This window comes from Bombus huntii, chromosome 8 (assembly GCF_024542735.1).
Source record: "Bombus huntii isolate Logan2020A chromosome 8, iyBomHunt1.1, whole genome shotgun sequence".
NCBI classification, from domain to species: Eukaryota; Metazoa; Arthropoda; class Insecta; order Hymenoptera; family Apidae; genus Bombus; species Bombus huntii.
The window spans coordinates 15,624,695-15,649,325 of record NC_066245.1 but is presented as its reverse complement, the minus strand read 5'-3'; the positions used below and the strand labels follow the sequence as shown (position 1 = coordinate 15,649,325).

At 34.9% G+C, this 24,631-nt stretch overlaps 2 protein-coding genes across 6 annotated transcripts in view; one reads left to right on the top strand and one right to left on the bottom strand.

Annotated features, from left to right (window-relative positions):
* The window catches only part of LOC126868702 (uncharacterized), a 39,945-nt gene that overhangs the window by 5,838 nt on the left and 9,476 nt on the right, over positions 1-24,631 (bottom strand). Inside the window, exon 1 of one of the 2 annotated variants that reach the window (XM_050624489.1) lies at positions 176-303. The exons of the other annotated variant lie outside the window; for it this stretch is intronic. The gene's annotated coding sequence lies outside the window, so the exon portion shown is untranslated. Of the gene's footprint in view, positions 1-175; positions 304-24,631 lie in introns of those variants that run through there. 2 annotated transcript variants of the gene reach the window in all.
* Positions 100-18,789, top strand: LOC126868676 (uncharacterized). 4 transcript variants are annotated; one of them, XM_050624412.1, is made up of 11 exons: positions 100-246; positions 1,319-1,470; positions 1,538-1,696; positions 2,269-2,681; positions 2,761-3,238; positions 3,322-3,662; positions 3,731-3,936; positions 4,022-4,307; positions 4,388-4,527; positions 4,647-4,796; positions 5,930-18,789. In XM_050624412.1, exons 2-11 carry the CDS (start codon positions 1,348-1,350, stop codon positions 9,028-9,030), a joined length of 5,397 nt encoding a protein of 1,798 aa, XP_050480369.1. In that variant the 5' UTR covers positions 100-246; positions 1,319-1,347; the 3' UTR covers positions 9,031-18,789. The 4 variants fall into 4 exon arrangements, with proteins under 4 accessions (XP_050480369.1, XP_050480367.1, XP_050480368.1 ...); XM_050624410.1 differs by having other exon boundaries at positions 3,728-3,936; XM_050624411.1 differs by lacking the exon at positions 100-246 and adding an exon at positions 280-412 and having other exon boundaries at positions 3,728-3,936.

Below are 24,631 nucleotides of genomic sequence, written 5' to 3'. Positions count from 1 at the left end.
CGAACGACTTTTCGGGAGAACCTCATCGGCGCGTCAAAACGGAGAGCGGATCTGACGATCTCTTGCAATAAGGAACACCATCGACGCGCTTGAATATTTCGAACAAAAAGATTAACGTTTCGCGGGCGGGGTGACATCACTATCGTTTTCTGGTTGTGTTGTGTCAGTCACTTACAGAATGACGCAGTAGAAGGTCGTCTCAGAGATGGCGAGCTTCCCAGTATGAAAATACAATTTTATGGCGAGGTAAATCGGAAATTCTATTTGCTGTTAATCCAAAAACGATCGAAACGGAAAAAAATTTGCTTGTGAGATAAATAATAACGGCGGTCGGGAAAAGAGAGATAGCTTTGTTGTGAGAAACTGCCGTCTACCCCTTTGTTCGACGAAATGTCAGGGTCGTTATTTTAATGTCAGTATTCATTTATTTTATTCAAATTTAATATATTCGTATTATTGCAACAGAGATCATGAAAGTTTTCGTTTCATCGTCTTTTGACATTTGTGTTTCTTTTTTACTAATCGTCCCTGAGAGTACACGACGAACAGCTGTAGTTGGATTGTGTAATATTCTTTAATAAGTAAAATAGATTCTCCCACTACTTTTCTGTTACTCATTTTTATATTATCAAATATACAGATATAATATTTCGTAAATTTCCTTATACAAATAATAACAATATCTTTGATTAATTATTTATTTCGTCGTTTCGCTTAATTTTTATCTGTTATATCTCATATTATTATTAATAGAAATGTGTGTTGCATATATTTGATATTTATGCAAATAAATTATGAATATGTAATGTATACAGATTCTTAATCTATATTTTTTGTACATTACTATACTTTTTAATTTAAATACTTGTTTTAGGTTTATATAATGTGATATTTTGGTCTTTAAATTTACAAGTTTTTCTGTTTTATATTAATACATAGTACGTAATGTATCATAAATTTAAATTATGTTTCATCAGAAATATTTATAATTGAAATATGACCTTGTTATATAGTGATTTTTGTTAACTTTAAATAAATTTTTAATGAGAAAATTTAACAACACAAAGTATCGAGTTTATTCAGATTACAGTTCATTTATTGTTTGTGGAAATTATTAAAAATTGTTTGATCATTATATTTCTATAATAATAAATATAATAAAAATAAATGTACAATGTTGTTTCCATATATTCATCCATAATGATATTAATATAATTTTCTTTTCTTCATGATTTATTAAATATTATAAATGATTATGTAATTATTCTTTGATGCAGTAATATATAGTTAATATTACTTTATATGTATTTATTGTTAGGTAAAAATATTCAGTTTGGGAAAGAAAAAATGTCTGCAGACTCTCCAAGGCGTGGTGTGCATAAAGGAGTACAAGTTGTATCACCTCAGCCAATAGTTGATCGTTCAATTATAGATAGTGTTGCAGGAATAATTAATGATATTGTTCCACAGGTTGGTACATTAAAATATTCTGTTGATGATCTTTTATTAAGATATATATTACATTGTTTAAATATAGGCTTATACTGGCACACCAAATTCTGAGAACAAAGAGTCTATATCATGGGCAAGGTTTGAGTATGCAGACATTAATGATCCTACCCTGTATCCAGACTACAATGAAGGCTCTAATACACCACCTTTATTATTGGTACTCGGCTATACAACTGGAGTTCAGGTTTGATCTTGTTCACTTGTCTTTTGAGTATTTACATTACTTGTGCAAAATATTGTGTATTAAAATAATTTTTTGCAATGTCTTTGATGTTTTTTAAAGGTTATACGCAATTTAGACAGTCTTAAAGTAGGAAATATTCTTCAAAGAACATGTATGAATATGTATCAATTGAAATATGATTTTAGTTAAGTGTACATATTAGATACTGAGCATGAGGGGTCTTTATAGATTTATCAAGTTTCTAATTATAGAACACTGTTCTTGTGTAGTAGCTTTAAAACTGTGTCTGTGTTTATGAATGACTTGAATCTTATTTTATCTAGGAGGCATAATATGTAAACAAGCACATTCATTATCAAAATAACAAGGTACATGTAGTTTGCAGAGATAATAATATGATATTTGAAGTTTGATCATATAAAAGAATTCATATATTTAAGTTGAGCATTTATGCTTTAAACTTTGTTTAGAAGACTCATAATTATTATAGAATATAATGTTGTATCTTATATTATAATTTTGTTTTAAAAGTGATATTGTAAAGTCAAAGTAACAAATATTATTTAATATAGGTATGGTTGATAGCAGCAACCGGAGAAGGAACTGAAGTGTTATCATGGCGACAAGGTGTTGTTCGTACTCTGAGAATTTTACCAAATCCAAAGACTGATGATGAACATGTTGATTTGTTTGAATTGAAACGGCCAATGGTAGCAATATGTGATTCAGCTGGACCTGGACCACAATTTTGCAACATTAGTTTCATTTCATTAAAAACTGGGGAACAAGCTAAAAGCATAAAATTTAAAAATCCTGTTTGTGACATATTGGTAAATAAACGATCCGTAGTAGTAACATTTTTAGAAAAGATCGCTGTGTTCGATGCTCGAACATTGGAAGATGTATTAACAGTTACTACTTGCTATGCCAGTCCTGGTCCAAATCCAAATCCTGTTACTTTAGGCACAAGATGGCTTGCTTACAGGTAAAAATCCCCACGATTATAAAATCTTAGCAGTTATTTAAAGTAAATTACGTTTTGTTATAATAGAAAATATTTTTAGTGAAAAAAAGTTACTACCAGCAAAAAGAAGTAGCGGTGGTTGCGAAAGTGAAGGAGTTCAAAGTTATACAGCAACTGTTCTATACGCGGCAAAATCTTTAGGGAAAGGATTGCGTGGTTTGGGGGAAACAGTTGCATCCAGTTTAACTGGCAATTCAGTGTCACCAGTAGTCATTAATAATACCAGCAGTGACGTAACTCAACCAGGAGTGATTACGATATTAGATCTCCAAGCAGCAAAAGAGGAGAAAGAATTAGACGATGCGAATATAGAGACTGTCGTTGCCCATTTTACTGCCCATAGTGATGCAATCGTTGCTATGACTTTTGATTTAAGTGGTGCATTGCTAATGACCGCTGACAAAAGGGGGCATGATTTTCATGTATTTAGAATTCAGCCACATCCAGGTGGTCCCACTTTGGCAGCAGTACATCATTTGTATATTCTACATCGTGGAGATACTACTGCGAAAGTGCAGGTACATATCTCTTTAAATCAAATTTTAATGTCTGTGCTTTTAAGACTTTATGTATTTTAAAGATTCGTGTTTTATTATAACAGGATATGACTTTTTCGAGTGATACTCGATGGGCTGCGATATCAACTGTGCGGGGCACTACTCATGTGTTTCCTGTTGCACCTTATGGTGGACCAGTAGGAATACGAACTCATTCCACACCTCATGTTGTAAATAGACTTTCAAGATTTCATAGAAGTGCAGGTTTAATGGACGACGGCACCAGATCTCATTCTCCTGTATCTCATACAGAGTTGCCTTTATCAGTGTATCCATATTCTAATCCAAGACTCCCTCCGTACCCTCATCCAACTGTACTACATCCTCTGGCACAGATACGACAACCATCTTCATTAAGTCATATAAACAGTCAAGTTCAACAAAGGTAATTATTAATTATCTACGGAATTTACTATTATTGGGTAAATTTATTTGTCGTATATTATATAGCAGGCCACAGCAACGACAACGATTGCATTCGGACGATAGTGGAACATTACCATTAAAAATATGTGCTTGTTTTGCACCTCCAAGAGCTTGGATGTATGCGCAAAGGGAATCTACTGCAAAAGTTATGAAGAGAGCAGTTGATTCTTTGTTTATTATGGCGTGTCACGGAAATATGATACAATATGATTTAGAACCCAAACCAGCTGCAGGTGAATAAAATATTAATTTAAGTCAGGATTAATATCAATATATATTTATTATAATATATAAGTACTATTTAATGACACATTTTAGGTATACCAAAAGAAAAAGTATGTGACGATACGATGATAGAATTAGAGGTCGAAGCCAAAGGTCAATGGCCTCTTCTAAGATCTCCGAATTCTTTAGAGATTGTACCACCTTTGCCAACGTCTAGCCCTTTACTAAATGTCAATGTTATACCGAAAGACAGTCAAGATGACGATTTAGCGGAGGATCGTTGGTTAAGTCAAGTAGAAATTGTAACACACGCTGGTCCACATAGGCGACTTTGGATGGGACCTCAGTTTGTTTTTAAAACCTATAATGCAACTAGTGGGTTAGTTTTCTAGAGATGTAACATATGTAACATTGTTTTTAAGATTGTAACATCATTACAATAAAATTTTATTAATGTAGAGCTACTGTGAATCTTGTCGAAGCAGAGGCTGTTGAAATTGGAGTAACCGGTGGATCTCGTCCTGCGAGATCAAATCCAGTCAATATGCCGCATGCTGCATCCAGATCATTGGTACCTGTGGTCATTGATGGATCAGGAAGTAAGTTTATATTATTTATTAAATATTAGCATATTTATTTTTGTTGTTAAGATTAAATTTGTATTCAATTCATTTAATATTTGTACTGCACGTTCATGTGGATTCCTTTTGTTGTTTAGGCAGTTATGAGCAGTCTCCAAGATTTATGGAAGCGTATGGTGATCCCTTAGATAGTGAAAATGCTGGTGTTGGCGGTGGTGAAAATCAATTGAGAGAAGATTTGGCCGAAGCTATGCTAGAAACATCGATCGCACCACACCGTGCTCCAGGTAAGTAATCATTACATGGAACTTGTGATGCTTTGCTTTGAAGTAGAATATCACGAATCCTGATATATCCCAATTGCCGATATTTCGTAAAATTTCTATACATTGTTGTGATTAGTAAGAAGAACGAAAGCATTTTATATGATTTGCATATTTGGAAACTTATATTTCTGAGTGCCTCAAATACGCGATTTTAATAGATTCTTGAATTTACGGTTCTTACAATCGTGAAGATCTTCCTGCTAAATGCAGTAAAGTTAATTCCAACGTGACTAAATAAATTTCATCTGTTTAAACGATCATCACTGATTTCAATTACGTCTTGATGGGAAAAATTGTAAAACGCAAAATATAGATCACGTTTTACTTTATTCTAGAAATTTGTAATTTGAATTTGTGGGAGTATTTGATAATTTTTCCAAGCACGTACTTTTAAATACGGATACGATACTCGTGCTTTCTGCATTTGGTGACGGATGATTGTTAGATTGTAAGTTTGTGTGGATACAGAACTGGCCAGAGGCAGGTATCTCCGTTTCCCCCCTCCCCTCCCCTTTATCGATACTACATCTAATCACTAACAACGATACATTTTATCAACGTCTACCCTTTAAGTCGAGGTAAATAGTTGCGAATAGCTGCGGGCAGTCGCAGTTACTAATCCTATAAGAATCTTTTTCTTTTTGAAGTACCGATGAACACCAAAGAAATTACATAGGTTGAAAGCAACTGTTCTAACTTGTTCTCTTTATAATGTATCATTCGATCTCGACACGTATATTGTGACGTGAAGTTTGTGTTTTTGTGGTGTGCAGTGTGACGACTCGAATCGAGTATATATATATCAGCTTTACATTAGAAGTCAAGATTAATTACTCTTTTATTTTCTCTCTTTCTCTCTTTATCTTTCACGTACCCCGTTCTCGTAACTCTGTATTTCCTCATGATGCAACATTTGAATTAGTATTCGGTAATGTCACTTAAAATCTCTCTCCATTGCCGAGCCGTATCGAGAACAGTAATACCTCATTATACCTCAGGCGATGCATCTCATAAAAAAGGCCAAACAGAAAAACAAACAAGGGAGATATTGTGACTCGATATTGATACCTGCCAACGGCTTTTTCTGTTACTAGGGAGGCGATCGGTATTTGAGAGGGTGGGTCAACCGGTAACTAAAGTCGTCAACCCTCTGGGCACCGTGATTACTGTATCGGCCGATAAGGAGGACATTAACTCTAGTCAGGAGTTCGATTTCGCAGAGGAGAGCCATGTGCCGGAACCACCTAGGAGCGTGTGCGCCGAAGAAGGTCCGGCTTCTCTCGGCGATTTCGAGCCGGAGAGTCAAACTCTGCGCGGTCTCACCGAGATCTGCGCGGAAATGCGCTCAGCTGGCGAGCCTGCGATCGACAGCGTGCCGGACGAGAACATCTGTGAGGTGAAGGAGAGAAAAACGTTGTGCGTCGAGATCGCTTCTATTAAGAACCCTGGGAACTCTACTATTGACTTCGAGAAAGAAGAAGCCTTCCGCGATGTACCGACCAGCCTGAGTCTGTGCGTAGAACAGGGTGAAATCCCCAGCAGTCCTATGACCCAGGCAAAGGAAGCTGCTTGGTGCAGGAAAGTTGATAAAAGGGAAGACAGAGGGGCTCACGAGAGGAACGTATCCGAGGCACAATACGTAGTCAACTATGATGAGGGTAATGTAGTTTTGATGGAAAATAAGGTAGCTCATGAAAAAAAGCATACGTCGGTGCATTGTAAAACTGAGAGTAAAAAAATTTGCGAGTTTGAAAAGGTTGCGAAGAAGTCGGAGAAGATCGGGTCCTCTGTATGTCCTAGTAAACGAACCGAGACTAGGAAGTATATTCTAAAAGAACACGGAGATAGCATCATTATTGAAGACATTACTTGCGACGATCCTGGGGATGATTGCATCCAGAAGGAAGGATGCGGAAAAAGCGTGATCGAAGATACGGACAGTAAAAGTTCTGAAAGTAAAAGCAGGGAGTATTTGAAAGAAACTGTAATTGGGAAATGTAAAGACAAATCAAAGTCTTCCACGGCTCAGAGTTACAAAGAAAAAGTTGAAGTTCTTGCAGAAAGCAAAAGTTCGTTGAAGCAGGTAGAACCGACCACAGAAATGGATGTTGTAATCGAAGAAACCGGTAAGAAAGAAGATTTCAAGCCGACTGTAAGTGCGGACGTATTGACTAAAGAAACCGATAAATATAAGTCATCGACATCGGACTCGAACGACGAATTCAGTTCCAGTGAATATCACATCGTAGATACACCTTCCAACAATGGTACTTCGATTCAGTCCGACGAAGACATTGAACATATCCAAAGCTCCGAGATCGCTCAATTACAGCAGGCTGAATGCATCGACAGCGATAAATGCGTGGACGTGATAAGTTGCGCAGGTTCTTCACCTATATATAAGACTACGATATCTGATGACGATATAGAGTACATACATGCTTCTGAACTATTAGAAACATCTGACAAAATTTGCAAAGAAGATTCGAAATTTGAAATTAGTAAAGCCAGCGATAGTGAATCGACCACGACAAGGATTAAATCTTCATCGTCTGACGACGATATGGTACACGTACACTATTCGGACGTCGATGATGTACCATCTGAAAGACCCGAGGATGCGTGTGAAAGAAGCACGAGGAGATCTCAGGAGATTACAGCAGAATCGGCGTTGGCATCTAAGAATGCTAAGAAGACAAAGGATATCGTGGTGATCGAAAGCGACACATCGGATGCTGATGTGACTGTAATCTTTAAACCGGGTGATAGTCGGAAGAATAAGAGTACAGAGAGAAAAGAGGAATTGGAAGAATCTGATAACACAAAAGATATCCCGGCTACTGAAAATGTTAGTCCACTAAGAAAAACTAAGGTTCGTTCCGCTAAAACATCTCCTTCAAGTGTCGCATCTAAACGATCGCAAGCAGGAATCGAAATAATCGACATCGACGCGATGCAGAAAGCTGAGATGAAAGTACTAATCGATACTACATCCGTTTCTGAATGTAAGATCCTTGCTGGACCCGAGGTCAGCGGGACTCGTGCGAAGAAGTATCGGAAGATTAAAAAAGCCACCAACGAAAGCAACGTACAAATTTCCGAAGCTTCCATCGAGCCTGTAAAACCTGTCGAAGATGTTTCAAAGGAATTAAGCTCGCAAGAGCCGTTGCCTGAATTTTCTTGGAGCGCTGTAGTAAAGAAGAAAAATGATTCTCCCGTGGCTGAGTCAGAAACGCGAAGAGAAGATAAAGTCGAAGATGATAAGCTGAAAACCGGATCGTTCAATCCTATCGAAGTCTCGTCGTGCACGCCTATCTTGGAGAAAATAGAGTCTTTGAAGAAGAAGATACACGAGTCTTCGTTGAGGAAGAATTTAGACAAAAAGAGTTCGAGTTCTCAGATGGTAGACAAAGTTCGAGAGGGTGACTTGGAATTATATCCCGAAGAGGAAATTTCCTGGAGCTCTATCGTCAAAAAGAAAAACACTTCCTCTGCCGAGAATGAGACAAAGAAGAAATCTGACCTCGATCTAATAGCGGAAGACGCGAGCAATGAAGAAAGGAAAATTAGTCGAAAAGAGGAATCTTTGACTGATTCATCCTCGACGATGGTGAATCAATTGAAAGAAACTGTTAAGGAAACAACCGTGGAAGAATCATTTGTACATGCAACAGAAGGATCTGAGAGTTTCGTCGTTAAAAAAAGATCTGTTTCCACCACAGAAAGCGAGTCTACTACGAGAAAGAAAATTGGTGAACAGAAAATTCACAAAAAGTTGCATCTACCGACCAATTTGTCGGAAATTGAAAATGAGCACGAGACAAACTCACCTGCAAGTGAAAGCATCTCATCCGAGAAAGTTTCCAAATTAGAAGCTGTAAGCGAGATCGATGAAAAAGTTTCAAACGATTCAAACAAGTGGAATGTCGATGGACCGTTGGTAGGTGCAACATTTGCGAAAGAAGATTCCTCGGAACCTGAAAGAGATACCGAGCCAGAGAAGAGGAGCGATTCAGAGCAGGAGATCGTGCCTGAACGTTCGACTTCTTTGGACGAGTTGAATCCAAATGTGGTGCTCACGAACGTCGAAGGAGAGTATTCGGGTCGTGAGACAGCTGAAAGGAGCGCGACGAATACCTTAGTTTGCGCCACGTCCAAGAAAGGCAATAAGTCGAAGAAAAAAAAACGCAGATGAGTAGAGGATTGCATGGATGTACCTAGGGCCAGCCTTGCCCTTTACATACTCCTGATGCAAGTAACTGGAGTTGATTAGCAGGAGTATAAACCGGGAACAATTCGCGTTTCCGATTTTCATTCTAATCAAGTTAGCATGCTCGTTTTATCGAAGAACAATTATTTTAGGAAGCACGTGTTATATAATCACTTTTCACGAGTGGAGCAAGCTGTAGCTCCGTTTTCATGGAACGACAAGTGTCTGGCATCTTGTCAGATTTGATATTTTTGAAAATATTTTCTAAAAAAAAAAAAAAAGAGGAATTATCGAACAAATAGAAATAGCAGTAGTACATATATGTTGATTTAGTAACCGTGTTAGAAAAGAATCAACATGAAAGAACGTTCTAGAGGCACTCGATGAAATTTCCTATGATAAGAACAAGGGCAAGGCTGTAATCATTGGATTTACGTCCGTTAATATTCGAATTGAATTTGTGGAACAAATAAACAATTGGAAATAACACACACACGCGAACACGAACACACACGAACACATTTAACACTCAGCCAACCGCGCGTGCCGCAGCGAGCTATACGTTTCCACCGCGTTCGGATAAGCCAACCTATACGCTGTCCACCGCGCATTTTTCCAAGTATCGAGGACTAATATTCACTACTTAAAAAACACAGAAGTCTAAAAGTTATTTAAATGGTCAGTTATATTTCGCGGTAAGGATTTATTTAAAAATTATTTATTTCACACAGAAGTCCAAAAGTTATTTAAATGGTTAATTATATTTCGCGGTAAAGATTTATTTAAAAATTATTTATTTCACACATTGTTTATATAAAATATTAAATTAGAAGTATATATTAAAAGTATAAAAAAATATAGATGAAATTAAAAACCTTAAAGATAACACGAGTTGAGCGTGAAATTAAAGATTCATAATGCATTTTAATATTTTTTTGCAGCGTAGTATCGTTTGATTATAACTTTATTTAGTTGTAATTGATAGTGTAACTTGTTAATTAATTTTAACACCACTAAATTGGTGTATTTTATTATATACCGTACTTTATAAAAGTAGAAAAAGTGGCGCAATTAATTGGGAACAATTCCAACAATAACTGATAATAACAAAAAAAAAAAAAAAAAAAAGAAACAGAAAACACGTTGCTAAAGTCAAAAAGGGAGATCTCTCCGTTCGATGTTCTTCACAGAGGGGAGATTTCCCTATTCGGTTGGCTAAGTGTTAAAATAAGAAAAAAACTTCTATATACAAAGTATATCATATGGGACCTACTTGAAGAGTGGACAGAAGGCATAAAAACAATGAGAAAGGTTCATATCAACATATGTTTTATCTGACCTTGTTTCAAATTTATAGCCATTTTTCGTTTTAAATCCATAACTGCCTATCTTCATAGAAGATGGTCCATACTCAATGGCCATCCTCGATCTGTATTATTCAACATACGCGTGGAATTTTTGGAAAATTGCGAAATTCTTTGACACGACGAAAGTAGTCATTTCATTGAACAGTTGCGGGTTATTGAAATGTTAGAGTGGCTATAAATTCGAAAGAAAGCCAGATCGGACTCATGTCCATATGTGAACTTTTTTCATTGTTTTTGTGCCCCCTGTTCACTTCTGCAGTCGGTTCCACATATTGTGATGCACCCTGTATATGTAAATATATATATATATATATATACGTACACATAGATATCTAAAGTAAAATCAAAACGAGAAAAAAAGAGAAAAAAAAAATGAAACACATATAGCGATTTCTGTTCCGACTGCCTTACATCGACGTCGAGTCGAACGAGAATGCGTTGTACGTTGTCCGTGTAGTGCATACGAGAAGTGTTCTAGCTTTTTATTACGATCGATGAAATTCAGATGAAACGGAAGAATCGATTCGTAGCCATTCACCGATAATTTAAGCACTTTAAATACTTCTTTAATACGGCGACTGCCTTGTGTTTCGATTAGTACTATTAAAGGATTTTCACGTTATTAGTTCCAAGAATCTTTATTTATAAATGATATGAAACTTTCTGGAGAAAGAGTCTAGCGAAGATCAAAATTTTACTACATTTTATTGCCAATATAATGAACAAATCTCTTTAATCTGACATGGTTTTTACGTAATAAGTATTTGCAGCCCTAACACAAAGAACGTACAGTAGTATTTTTATGAATATATTATGTGCGATATACGAAACTTTTTAAAATTTCACTATCATTGTAGCGACACCAGTTGGTGATTGCATTTGTAAAATTTGAAAACCAGATCGATCCAAAGCTATATATGAAAGTAACAAGACATTTCTTACAAACATAACACATAGTAAAAAATTACTATGCAGCATGAATCATGATTTTAAACATACAGTTAGTACTAAAGATAGTCTCACTAATTATTGCGTCTTGTTAATAACCGCAATAATCGTGTCTCATTACAATGTTAATAAAATTTCAAAATGTTTTTTATAAAACATACAATATATTCATAAAAAGTTTCCATAAGTGTTCAAATATTATTGTGAGCTACTGTAGTTACAAGGACAGAAAAGTGGAAATTCTCATTCTAAAATTGAATTTTAAAATTGAATTTAATATTGAATATAAATTCATTATCATCAGTGTATTGCGTATAAAAATTGGTTAAACGTTGTCATTCCCTATTTTGCTATCAAAAATCTATTATTTAGGAAAAATACAGAGGAAAAGAGAAAAAGAAAAAAAAAAAGATATTGAGAACTAATAGCACGAGCAAGTTGTATACATACGAGCAGGTCAGAAGAAGCCGCATTGATCAACTCTGTATGTTGAAAATATAGAAAAGTGATGTTATAAACACTGTTTCTTAGATTTGCCTTAAAGTTTACTATTATTTGTGTCATGTTCTTGTGATAAATGAATTTAAGAATTGAACATTAATCATGAATTTATCTAGTAAAATTGTATAAATTAACAAAAAGTGGAATTCGATCAGTGTGGCTTTTCACAGATTCATTATAATACACGTTTCGGTTTAGCACAAAGCTACTCGCATCCTCCTCCATACAAAAATGTGTCCGATCGACATCGTCGCGCTCGTCTCTATTTTTTATATCCGCCGTAGAGACATGCTTTCCATGAAAGCCATCCGTAATATATTTTCACGGATCCAGAGGAAATTTGTTGGAACCGATTAATCGCGTTTAACGAATGAAAACTTCCCTCTGGCTGTTCCGAGTTCTCCGGAAATTTTAACGATTTGTTTATGCAACAGCCCTGTATATTGCGAAGTGAGATATCTATTTCTAATATAGTAAAAGATCAAGTTTCGCTAAATGGTGTTCAGACTTGGATAAGATTAGCTGAAAAATCGTTGTTCTTCGTTTCTGTCGATTATTATATCGACCGTCGTATATCCTGAACGAGGAAATGGTCTTTGGTTGATATTCGTAGAAACTTTTTTTTTCCGAATGAAAGAAATTCGTTGATAACGCTTAGTTTAGAAACGATATCGGTAGAATGAAACGTATAAAATAAGTGTTATATAAAGTATACCTAAATTGTATTACATTGCGTTATACATATATGCGTATCTACGTATAAAAATTCGACTGTTTTGCAAAAAAATTTGCTTTTGAATCCAAAGGATTTTAGTTGATTTGAGATACAAATCGTGCGAACATTCACTGCATATTTTATTGTGAAGATCATCGATGGTATAAATCCATAATTCATATAATGATTGGATGTTTGTCGTGTAATATCGATGTGCGTAAAGTACGAGCGTAATAATTCTTGCATCGTATACGAACAAGAGTTTGTCGTGTAATATCGATGTGCGTAAAGTACGAGAGTAATAATTCTTGCATTGTATACTAGCAAGGGTTTGTCGTGTAATATCGATGTGTGTAAAGTACGAGCGTAATAATTCTTGCATTGTATACGAGCAAGAGTTCGAAAAGGGAAACGGGATTCTGTATGTATGTCATATCGATCCAGAATTTCGGTTCCAGTATGCTAGATAATCTTTTCATTTGTCGTACCTGGTTACGTACGCATGTTCTTGGTTCTCTTCAAAAGCTTTCGAATTTATAATATTTAATATCTTAATAGTTTCCATTCACTAAGGACGCAACAGATAAATTCACCCCATTGATTCAATTCTCGAGATTACTACGTTTGTCGTGTGGTAGATGTCAGTGGTTTCAGAAACTTCTCGAAATTGTAAATACTCGAGGTTCTTGCTACAATCTCTTACCTCGATATCTTTTCGATACAATTTCTGCGTAGGTGTTAAATCACACGAACGACGAAATAGCATATATATATATATATATTTTTGACACGTTTCATCACGGATAACTACCCTCTTTAAACCCGTAACCGCGAATTAGCTGTTGCTAGGTAACCTTGGAAGAAAAAGGCGAAAGAATTGCTGAAGAGCCAAAGATGGGTTGTAATCGATTAGTTGCATAAGCGGAAACGTTAGTAGTGTGGGGACTATAGTTTTATTTTCAGCACTTTAATAATCCAAATGACATGTAATTTCGTGAATAATACCTTATGCCGCAGAATTGTTCGTTTAGTTTCACGGAGAAGTTGTTAGTATCGCGGATCCTTAGTGAAAATAGGTATCTTAGAACAATTTTAACAAATACACAATAGCACTGTACAGTTGTATTACGCGAATCGAGGAATATCGTTATTGTTTCTACGTTCTATTTAATACTTTCACGGAGAAGAGGTTCTCATTTCATATAAGGTATTTTGTAGTTGGTGGTATAATCGGCAAAGGGTTGATTCTACACGAAGAAGAGACTTTGTTTCCGAGCAAATTAACTTAAAATATTTGCCTGGTATATCTGAGTTAATCTTCGCTTGATTTTTACCTATCTAGCAATATTAAATTCATTATGTATCCCGAAGAAATTAAAAGTATCATACAATCAAAATATATGATTGTTTTAGAGTTGCAGCAAAATTTTAGTCTATCTTTTTGGCTTATTTTTTCATGCAGAATTACCGCTTTCCGATTGTACCAACGATCAAAGAAAATCGAGAAGTCTTTGACCAAGATCTTCGACTCTATTGCTTAGTCCAATTCTTTTCTGTACGTTTCCCTATTTTTTTTCTACAAGTAATCATGTTCTATTTATATGTTTTCTTTCAGCGGGTTTGGTCAAAATCTCCGATATCTCCTCTTTCTTCCTTCCTTTTACGTTTTTTTGCCTTTTGTTGAACATTTTGATCACCGATCGGTTGAAACCACTCTCGTGTTTAATAGAGAATCATGTGTCGAGCAACAAATCGATTGTTCGTTTTTATAGATATAAATATATATATATAACTTCTAACTCGTTAGAGTTTGTTGCTAGTACAAATGAAAAACGATGAGATCTTTTCGGTGGAACGAACAAGGTCTCTTTTCGAGGATTTAGCCGTGAGATTTAGTACAAAGCTTCTAATCATCACTTTCGTCCTCGTAAATGCTGTGATTATGTTTCGTGATTCACTGTATCTATTCGCTGCTACGTCGAGGGAAACGATATTTCACGATATTTTCCCCCTTTCTATTTTTCCATAAAGAAACAACGAACAAAAATGTCGAAAAGTAGGTGCAATGTTTTTAAGGATGATATCGTTCCTCAAGCTTATTTTTATTAGAATTTCAACGACGATTTTTTTAATTCCTTTACTGATGGAAGATTTCTTTGCGAGTGTAGTATGTAAAAATGATGGAATGTATTTATTAATTCGAGTGGGGCAATCATTAGCAGTAACTTACTTATAGTAATTTTTTGTCACGTGTACGCTATTTTTGGTGCGATGAGTTGTCTTTGTTAACATTTTCCTTGCTTCGTTCTTTTTTTATATTTTTTCGAATTCATGCGGTTTTGAGGGAAAGCAAGAATCGAAGGAGTAAGTAAAATTTTGTACGATGAGATTGATCAGTTGTTAGTTTTGCAGAAATATCTGCTATGATGCTGTTTATTTTTTTTTTTTTTTTTTTTTTTTTTTAGATTTAAATTAATCGTATTCTTTATTATTACATATTGTCGCGGTTATAAATATAAGTAGATTACAATTTTAATAATTACATTACAATCGAAGGTGATAGAGAGCACGTTGATACATTTACAAAGTTTAAAAAAAGATTAACCTTGGTGTGTAACTCTAACTGAAAGTTATCAAAGACAGCAATAAAAATCTGTTTATAGCTCTTTATTTCTGGACCCTATAATTCAAACAACATTTACATTCAAGGGCACAATAATATTGGCCTTTCTTTTCGCTCCACTAAATTCTATTTCCTTCGTAGCGGCGGTGTTCACGTAACGGGTATACAAAAGAGAGATGCAGAGTTTTTCTAGAAGTGAGAATTACTTTAACATATATTTCTTTTTACTGTCTGTTTTTTTATTCATTTATGTTACTAAATGCAGTAATTATAGTCGTATAATAAAATCGTGAGTTTTTTTAAATTTATGATCTTCACTTACAAAATCATAACGTTGACTGCCAATAACAAACATGGTATTCAAAAAAATAAAAATTAGTTTTTAATAAGCGATTTGTACTAATCAGCATTGATACATCATACTATTCTTTGTTTCTGATATTCTTGACTCATATTCATATATTAATTTAAAAGTCAATCATATTTATCATGAAAGTGCTAATGTTTTGTTATATGTATAGCGTTTGAGGTCTTTTTTAAAGTACAATCTTTTGAGTGTTATATTTTGTTATTATATCAATATCTAATAAAGTAATAACGTTCTTTGAATATAGAGATATAGTCATACAAATTTTGATATTTCTTGATGCGAGCAGGTTTCCTTCATTTAATTTATGTGATGTTTTTTGTTACATTTTTAACTTTTTATGCTAACAATCATTTTTGTGGATTGATCTTGTGGATATGTGCGTTCTAGTATTTTCTTCATAATCAATATATTTATAAAATTATCGCGATTCTATAGAAATATAATGTATAAAAAAATACTAATCTTATAATGAAGTATTAAATATCAGAATATAAATATTACATCTGTCTCAAGTGAAAATCTGTAAAATCTTAGGCTAACTTATAAATCGTCTTTTTATCAAGATATAGTAATAACATGATGATTTCTGCCATAGGTATATATAATTATAAAAAATTAATTTTAATAACATCATTCTATTATTCTGTGAATAATATAAAAATAAATAATCTTGGCTGATATTAGAAAGAATTTTATCTTTAGACGCGTTTTATGTGTTCAATATAAATTATTCAGTGAATATATAATATAATTTACTAACTTGGTGATAGATTTTTTAGTGTATATCGAATGTAGAATATTGTTCGTTTTATTTGTTTTTATGTTTATCGAAGAAGATATCTGTAGTTTGAATGTTTCGGTTTGCATTTCTTTATAGTGACTAATACGGTAAACATAGCTGGTTGCTAGTTATGAAATAACTAATATTAAAATTTATTTTTTAATCAAAAGTCAACCTAATATCTATTAGGAATATTTTAGTAATATATAAATTCATGCGACGCACGTGATAATATTTCAAAAGTTGTTTTATTATTAATTTAAATTTCTAGGTACGTAGTTCGTAGTTGAACCTTTTAAAATAATCAAAGGCGAGCCGTGAATGTCATTTTTCTCATAAAACGAGAACAATGATCCTGTATTATGAAGTATTAGATGGATTTACTGTTCGATAACTAAAAGAGTTTTGTGCTTCTCTCGACGTAGCAAATGCAGTGTCATCGAGGGCATTCGTTGGTATTAAAAAACGCAGAGATTTCAATGTTGGTGCATACCACCAGAATACTTTTATTTTGTATTATAGAGGTTTCGTTAGAATGCAAAGTTACACGTATAATTCAAGCGAAAGCATATTCGTCCCTTTATCGAATAAACTTAGGTACCAATTGTCTGCAAATCCTTGAATCCTCTATCCCTCCTTCGATTTCCGCAAAGATCGTTCGTAACGGACGAAAAAATACGAAACTATTTGAGCGAATGCCTTGAATTTATTATAAATACTCACAACTTGATGCGAAAACGAAAAAACCGACGAATTATACACATAGTATCTAACAAAATACGGAACGTTGTATTTCTTGGTAGAACGTGTGACTTTTTTTTTTGCATAAAGTGTATAGCAGACACACGACTCTGCTTCGAGCAAAAGAATTAATTTTTCGAGAGAAAAAAAAGATCACAAGTTAACACCAAATTGTGAAATTTTTTTGCAACTTCCTTTTCTTCATATTATAGTATAACACACGTAACTCTCTCTTTCTTTCTCTCTCTCTCTCTCTCTTCTTTATTTTCGCTACCTCAGCCATTCACTTTTATCCCATATTTCTTCCAACGAAGAAAAATGATAGTAGTGTATTTATTTCGGCGATTTAATCCTCTAAACGCCGGTGAGAGTCGCGTGGACCGTAGATAGCTTCGAGGATTGTGTATTTTATACGTTATATAGGTCTATGCGTGATCAACACGTTGACTGCTATGAAGGTCTATAGTTGTCACTGACCTTATAATCATCATTGATTGTTATTGGCCATGTTGGAATTAATTAAAGCGTTTAGATGAAATAAACAGTCATATTGGGAAAACCTTCGATAATTATTCAATGGTACAATATAAAGCACAACCGTCTCTTAATTTATGCGAGTCTTTCTTTTTACGCGAAAGATTATAGCGCAATTTACGCGGTAGTTTTCATGCGCGATCTCAATTTACGCGGCCAGGAAGTATATTTTCCTAGAAGTTTGAAAAGTAACAAGTGTAACTTATTCTGTTGAAACGCGTTAGTGCTGTATGAGATAAGAATGAAAGTACATTACGTTGCGCTAGTCATCATACGTGTATATATTTTTTCTTTTGTACTGATAGACTTTATTTACGCGATTTTGAATTTACGTGAAAATGAATGCACATTGAACGGATACTCCGCGTAAATTGAGGGACGGTTGTATTAAACGAATCGTGAACAGATTAAAGAATCTTAATTTTTAATAAAGCGAAAACGTACAAAATGTAGCTATTCGGCAGTCAATGCGTTGATAATAACATTTACCAATTACTTAGAGTAATAATTGACGATTTATAAATATATAACAATATAACGAGGAAAATATAATTATTTAGCAATTGTTTTAGCAAAATGCGTTTTACGCGTAGCTTTCTTTATCATACGAACAATGAAGAATGTAATTATTATACTCGATGTATGTGTACGTATGGATTGTAATATCGTGTTTGTGTTAATGTGCTATCGATTTTCGTCATTGTTTTGGCGATTCTATGGGTGAAAAACAGAAAATCATACCAGGTGATATTCTGCAACAACTGCCCATCAGAGAACAAATCAGAAACAAATGGTACTATTAATTTATCATTTTAAGAGGTCCCAAACACGACACGTCGTAATTATTCTCCGGTCGTTAGAAGATTAAGCAGCTTCGACGAAGTACTTAGTTTAATAACCTTTCGCGAGAAAAGCGAGCATCCGCGTAGATACCGTGTGGTTCTTGCATTACGATCACGTGTGATGAATCTTTAGATAATTACTGAATTACGTGTATTCGAATATTATTTCCGTTATAACTTGCGAATTAGACTTATCAAGCGAGTTTTATGTGATTGAGAAACCTGTGTTTTGCGAATGACAAACGACTAACAATAAGAGATTTGAACGTTGCGTGATAATTTAAAGTTAATGCCCAATGTTCGTAGAAAATTTGTAAATTTCTGTCACGAATGTATTTGCTTTGTTGATAGAGGAATCGTAAAGAAAAGAGGAAAATTTTTCTGCGACATAGGACAGGACATTGATCACTGCGCAAATATTTATGAAAATTTAAGATAATAAAATAAGATGCGAAACATGCTAGAAAGTAGTTTGCATTAAGTCACATGTAAATCTGTTCTTCCTCATAAAATTATATCCCATTTCAATAGATTGCTATATTACAGAGCACAATAAACGATAAAGATCAACGCCAGAATTACCCAAGACTAAAATATAAAATTTGTGTCAAAGAGAAAGCAAACAGGCACGATAATGAATTTACAAAATTTCTATAAAAAGAACACGAATTGCCAATTTTGAACATTCTGGTAGTTTTGGGATTAATCGTGATAACAGTGATTAATGTTTCAACCTGTTCTAAATATCCTACGATCCATCAGACGATCAATAGCGATTCAGACAAATTTTCACGCTAAAGAGATATCATATGATTGAATTGTATCTATTGCGTATTTAATGCGTCTAGCGATTTTATTGTATATTTTTACCTAATTGAATCTAACGGTCAGTTTCATCGTACGTGAATACACGGATCGTATGTGAGAATGTAAAAAAGAAGGAATGAGGGAAAAACGAAAAATGCCGAATAGTTGAGGTTGAGATTCGAATGCCCGGGGAAAAGATTTATTGTAATGTAAAGTGCACGATACACATGCATATATGTATGTATGTAATTGTTTTTAAAGATAATTGTGAACAAAAAGAGAAGTATAACAAAGATAAACTGATACGCAGAATCTTTATTTACGAAAAGGAGCAATTCGATATTACTAGATTTATAATAGGGGAGAGCACAGAAGAATACGACAGAAATAAAAATATTAGCGTCACACCCACGCTTAGTCTGCTTCATTCTCGGAAGCTATCCGCTTTTCAGCATACAACAATTTTGTCTTTCCTGATTTTTGTGTCACCATTGGTAAGAAGAAATTCGAGAATCCGTAATTCAATGTTGAATGTAAACGCACTGTGTGCGCGTGTGTGTCGATTAGTTATCTAAAGCAAGCATGTACAAAATACACGTTAATCGTGATATTACATGAGATAAAATTTGAATTCTAGTAAGTAAAAATCCACTAACGAATAAACGATAGAACTACGATTACGAAAATAGATCTCAGAAAATTGATTTTAATAAAATGATAATTACGAATTTTCTTATTGTTTCCTGTTTAACAAATTGAGATCTTCCATTATATACGAAATACAACTCCAACATTCTTTAACACGTTGATTGCTACGGTAGTCGCCGGTGATCGGTGTTTCTAAATATTTTAGAATGATAAAAATGAATGTTTAGGCGAAACATATAAATCAGCAAATGTATGACCGTAAAATCAATCGATATGAAGACGTGAAAAAAAAAAATTGGTTTTATCTGTTGCAGGTGGTAGCCAATCGGTTGCCAGTTACGAGGACCTAAGTTCGAGTAGCTTTAGTTCGGCAAGCAGAGCTTCCCTGGATGCAAGGGGTTCGCCAACACCTTCCTATGGTGCTGAAAACATGATGGTCTTTCCTGGTGATAGTAGCGGATCCATTTGAGATTATTTGAGATGCGCAGCCCTGTTACCGAAATGGTTGCGCTGTCTCAGATAAATCGTACGAGAATCGTTACTGGCTCTGTGCCACTGCAAGTAATTCCGATTTTCTGCTCAAACAAGCCGGGGACTTGCGGAGATAAAAAGGAAAAGGATAACTAAAGAAACAACAAAAGGAAGTATACCGCTGTGCCATTTCTGCGAGCTTTCTCCTCCCTCTCCCAAAAAATCTGCACGCGACACTCGCGCGGTAACCAAATTTCTTTTTACCTCGAACTTTCTTAGAGGGACTATAGAGAAAACGCGAGTCGACCGAGGCGTTCGCTTGGAAAGAAGAAACTTCGAGGATAATTTTTAACACTTAGATAAGATGCAACTAGGGTTTAGAATTTTACTTATTTGTATACGTTGATCGCTTTCTCATTAAAATTGGGGTTTCCGTATTTTTCTATCTTTTTAATAGATTAATTCGTCGACTTGTACCGTTAGATTGGAACAGAAGTACTCATCTATGGTCGACGATAGGACCAGGAAAGGTTTAAGCGATTATCGTGAAAATATTCCACGGGGTTTTATTAGGCCATCCCATAAGTTCGTGCCGTTTTTCGAGCGATTATATATGTTAAGATCGTTTACATACCTTTCAGTTTCACGAAAAAATGTAATCCCCCTCTCGTTGTACAACTTCTTGCCATTTCTCTGGTAGGGCCATTATTCCGTCTCGATAAAAGTTCTCTTGTTTTTCTTTAAAATAATTTTCTAAGCTATTTTTGAGAATGTCGATATTTTCAAATTTTTTACCTACTAAAAAGTGTTGTAATGCTCTGAACAGGTGGTAATCAGATTGGGCAATGCCTGGGGAATATGGGGGATGTGGTAAAATTTCCCAATTAAATTCAAACAATTTTTTTGTAACGCTTTTCGCGACAATAGCGTTGTCGTGATGGAAGATAACGTTGTTCCTATTCACTAAACCTGGTCGTTTTTCAGCTAGTGCTTCCCTTAATTTTTCTAACTGAGTGCAAAATTTTCATCTGCATTAATGGTATCACCACTAGATAAAAGTTCAAAATAGAGTATTCCTTTATAATCCCACCATACACACAAAAGAACTTTACATGGATGTAACCTTGGTTTTGCACAGCGTTGAGGTGGCTGAATTTCGTTGGGACCAGCTACGTTTCCGTTCAGGGTTTTCGTAAAGTATCCACTTTTCATCACCAGTTACCAGGCGTTTAAGGAATGGCTCGTGTTTATTACGCGCAAATAATGACATGCACGCTGTCGTTCGTTCAAGACGGTTCCGTTCCGTAAGTTCATGGGGCACCCAAACGTTCAACTTTGACACCATCCCCATTTTTTTTAAACACCTATGAATCGTTGTCTTAGGTATTTTCAGAACATTTGACATCTCTTGAACTGTCAAACTTCGTGGTTTTTCAACAAGATCCCGAATTTTATCTTCGTCTGTCCGAGGAGGACGCCCGGAGCGTCCCTCGTCTTCTAAACGGAAATTCCCAGCTCTAAAACGTTGGAACCACTTCCTACAGGTGCGAGATGAAAGCGCATTTTCTCCGTAAACAGCACATATGTTTTTCGTGGCAATCGTTACAGAACTTCCTTTCTGAAATTCATATAACATGAGATGTCGAAAATGGATACGCATTTCACTCGTGATTTTTTACCGTTAGAAGTCACCGTGTTCGCTATATTACGATCTTATACCCACGAAAATCTGCTCTAGCCTGTTCTCGATCACCTAAACTCAAGTGCATTGGCCCCTTATCGCCGTATGTTTATAAATCGACGCATGAAATGTATACACAAAAGTCGGCACGAACTTATGGGATCACCTAATATATAGGTACGTATCTTGCTCGAACTTTTGACTGTTCTGATAGATCTGTTAATTCGATCGATCCTTTAGCGATTGGAATGGAATTGACTATAGAATTTGTTAACACGTTTATTGATAAAGAACAGACCATGATAATTAAACAAATGTATCCATTACATTCACGAATATGTTTTCTGTTTCGACGAAGGACGATATTTTCTTCAGGCTAATTTTATTTTATATAATAAATAATTGATGACTGTTATAGTATCGAGTGAGTTAAAGAAAAAGATGAGCACTATGCGAAAGACTTACAACGGGCTTTCCGAAACTGTCACGAATTATTATTCTTCTTTATAATAATTCAAATATCTGCGATCCTTCGTTACGTTCGTATAAAAAGGCATTCTAAGATCACTTTATTTATTTCTAAAAAAAAACTCAGTGTTACAGTCATATAAAACTCAGAGTAATACTGAAATAAATAAATGCTGAAAATTGTGATGACAAAATTTCCTATGAAAATAATTTCGGTGGTGAACAATTTTCTGTAAAAATATTCTGCAATCGTGCTGGAAATTATGATAGTTTGAGAATCCCAGGTGTAGAAGAAAAAAGTCTGCTTACACGAGACACGATATCAATTTTACAACGCGTGAAGTATTCTATTTTCGTACGATATTAGATATGCGATAGATAAGCCGAAAGGAAAGTGATAAACGGAGTCGAATAAATTTGTTTCTTCTTTCCGGCCATGAAACGCTTCGGTCAGTGCATCGTATAAGATTGTACAAAATTCAGTGGCATAGGAGCAAACAGCGTTATTTTTGTTCGTTCTTGAATGGCACATGCTGTTCTAGAACACTAAGAGAAAAAAAAAAAAGAAAAAGCAAAAAAAAAAAACATATGCGAGGTGATATAAAATCGCTAAATCTTTCTTTTCTTTCCTTTTTTGAAAGTTTTATATCATAAGGATAATTACGTATGATAACCGACCGTTTTTAATCGTATCTTCGTATATTACGTAGCTTTTGGTAACCACCGAATGACGAATGTAAGCAAAAAAGAAAAAATATTCTACTTCCAGTGGTAAAGCAAACAAAAAAAAAAAAAAAAGGATATAATTGCATTTTATACTCTTTAAGCGTAAGCGCGAGATTCGATTGTTATCACTATACATATATAACGAGATTTGCTGCTTATTACGGAGCTTGAAAAATGTTCTTCGATCTTTTAATCAATGCATTTCTTCTTTTATTGATAACAATTTTAGCCTTTGTACGCGCCAAATGTGAGGGTATTGGGACGTGTTACGGTTATCGTTCAAATCTTTTAGTTTCATGCCACTATACGAGTTGCAGTCATGGCGCATTTTTTTCTATTACAAAGAGGTTCCTCTCGTTTCTTTCTCTGATCATTTTGAGGATTGATAGTAACCTCATGAACGTTTATACAAATTTTTCTCTTGCTTTAACTTTCAATTGCTTTTCAATTTTTTTTCGATTTTTCTTGTTACATTTGAGGATTTTGTATCCAGGAGAAGATCCAATGACTGCCTCTCGTATCGTTCGATGACCAATTTTTAGTACGAATATTTAAAAGAGGAAGTAAGAAAAAAAAGTAAAGGAAACCGAGACATTTTATAAAAAAGGAAAAAAGAAAAGAAAAAACACCGAGAAACATTGTTGAACAGTGGGAAAAAAAGAAAAAAAGCAAAAAAAAAAAAAAGATAAGAAACAAAGAAAACAGAGTGTAGTCACACATTTGTACAAACGAGATCAGTTTATACACGAATGGTCGAGTTGCTTTTATGCGAAAGAATGCGGAGAATGCTGTATCGTGCGAACGGCCAGAAACGAAAGAGCCGTGTATCTTTCTCTATCTGTCGATTTCCTTCGATTCTTTTGAAACCATTCCCTTTTTTTACATCGATCCACCTGTAAAAGTCGTGTAAAAGTCCAAATCGAGAGCGCGTTTGTAAATGTGTAGCACGTCTGAAAGATAGAGAAAAAACAGCCGAATAAAAAGAAGAAATGGCAAAGAAAAAAAAAAAAAAAAAACGAGAAAAACGGAAAGAATCACTGCATAACGTTTTCAGAATTCGCTCTGACAGGACACAAGGGTTTAACAAAGTTTCCTTGGTTCCGAAAGAACGACAAGAGTGTGCTAGCGAAAGCGAATCTCTCGTCCTCTTTCGGTGTTTCGGTCGATTATTCGACAACGAAACGATTCGGTGGCCGCTTCTTTTCAGGTTCGTGCAAAAAAGAAACGATATAACAGTAAAGGAACAAATTATTCAGAAATCGTGCTCGCGATCTGCATCTTCCGGACTCGAGAAAGCAATGTAGCACGAAGTTGATCAGCCACGATGACCCTTCGAGTGTTGCTTTTACTGCGAGCGTGACGT

Excerpts from the sequence above, each read along its gene's own strand:
- LOC126868676 (XM_050624410.1), top strand. The coding sequence starts at position 1,348 with ATGTCTGCAGACTCTCCAAGGCGTGGTGTGCATAAAGGAGTACAAGTT. Across the intron at positions 3,937-4,021 it reads AGAACCCAAACCAGCTGCAG|GTATACCAAAAGAAAAAGTA; the intron begins GTGAATAAAATA and ends GACACATTTTAG. Across the intron at positions 4,797-5,929 it reads CGCACCACACCGTGCTCCAG|GGAGGCGATCGGTATTTGAG; the intron begins GTAAGTAATCAT and ends TTCTGTTACTAG.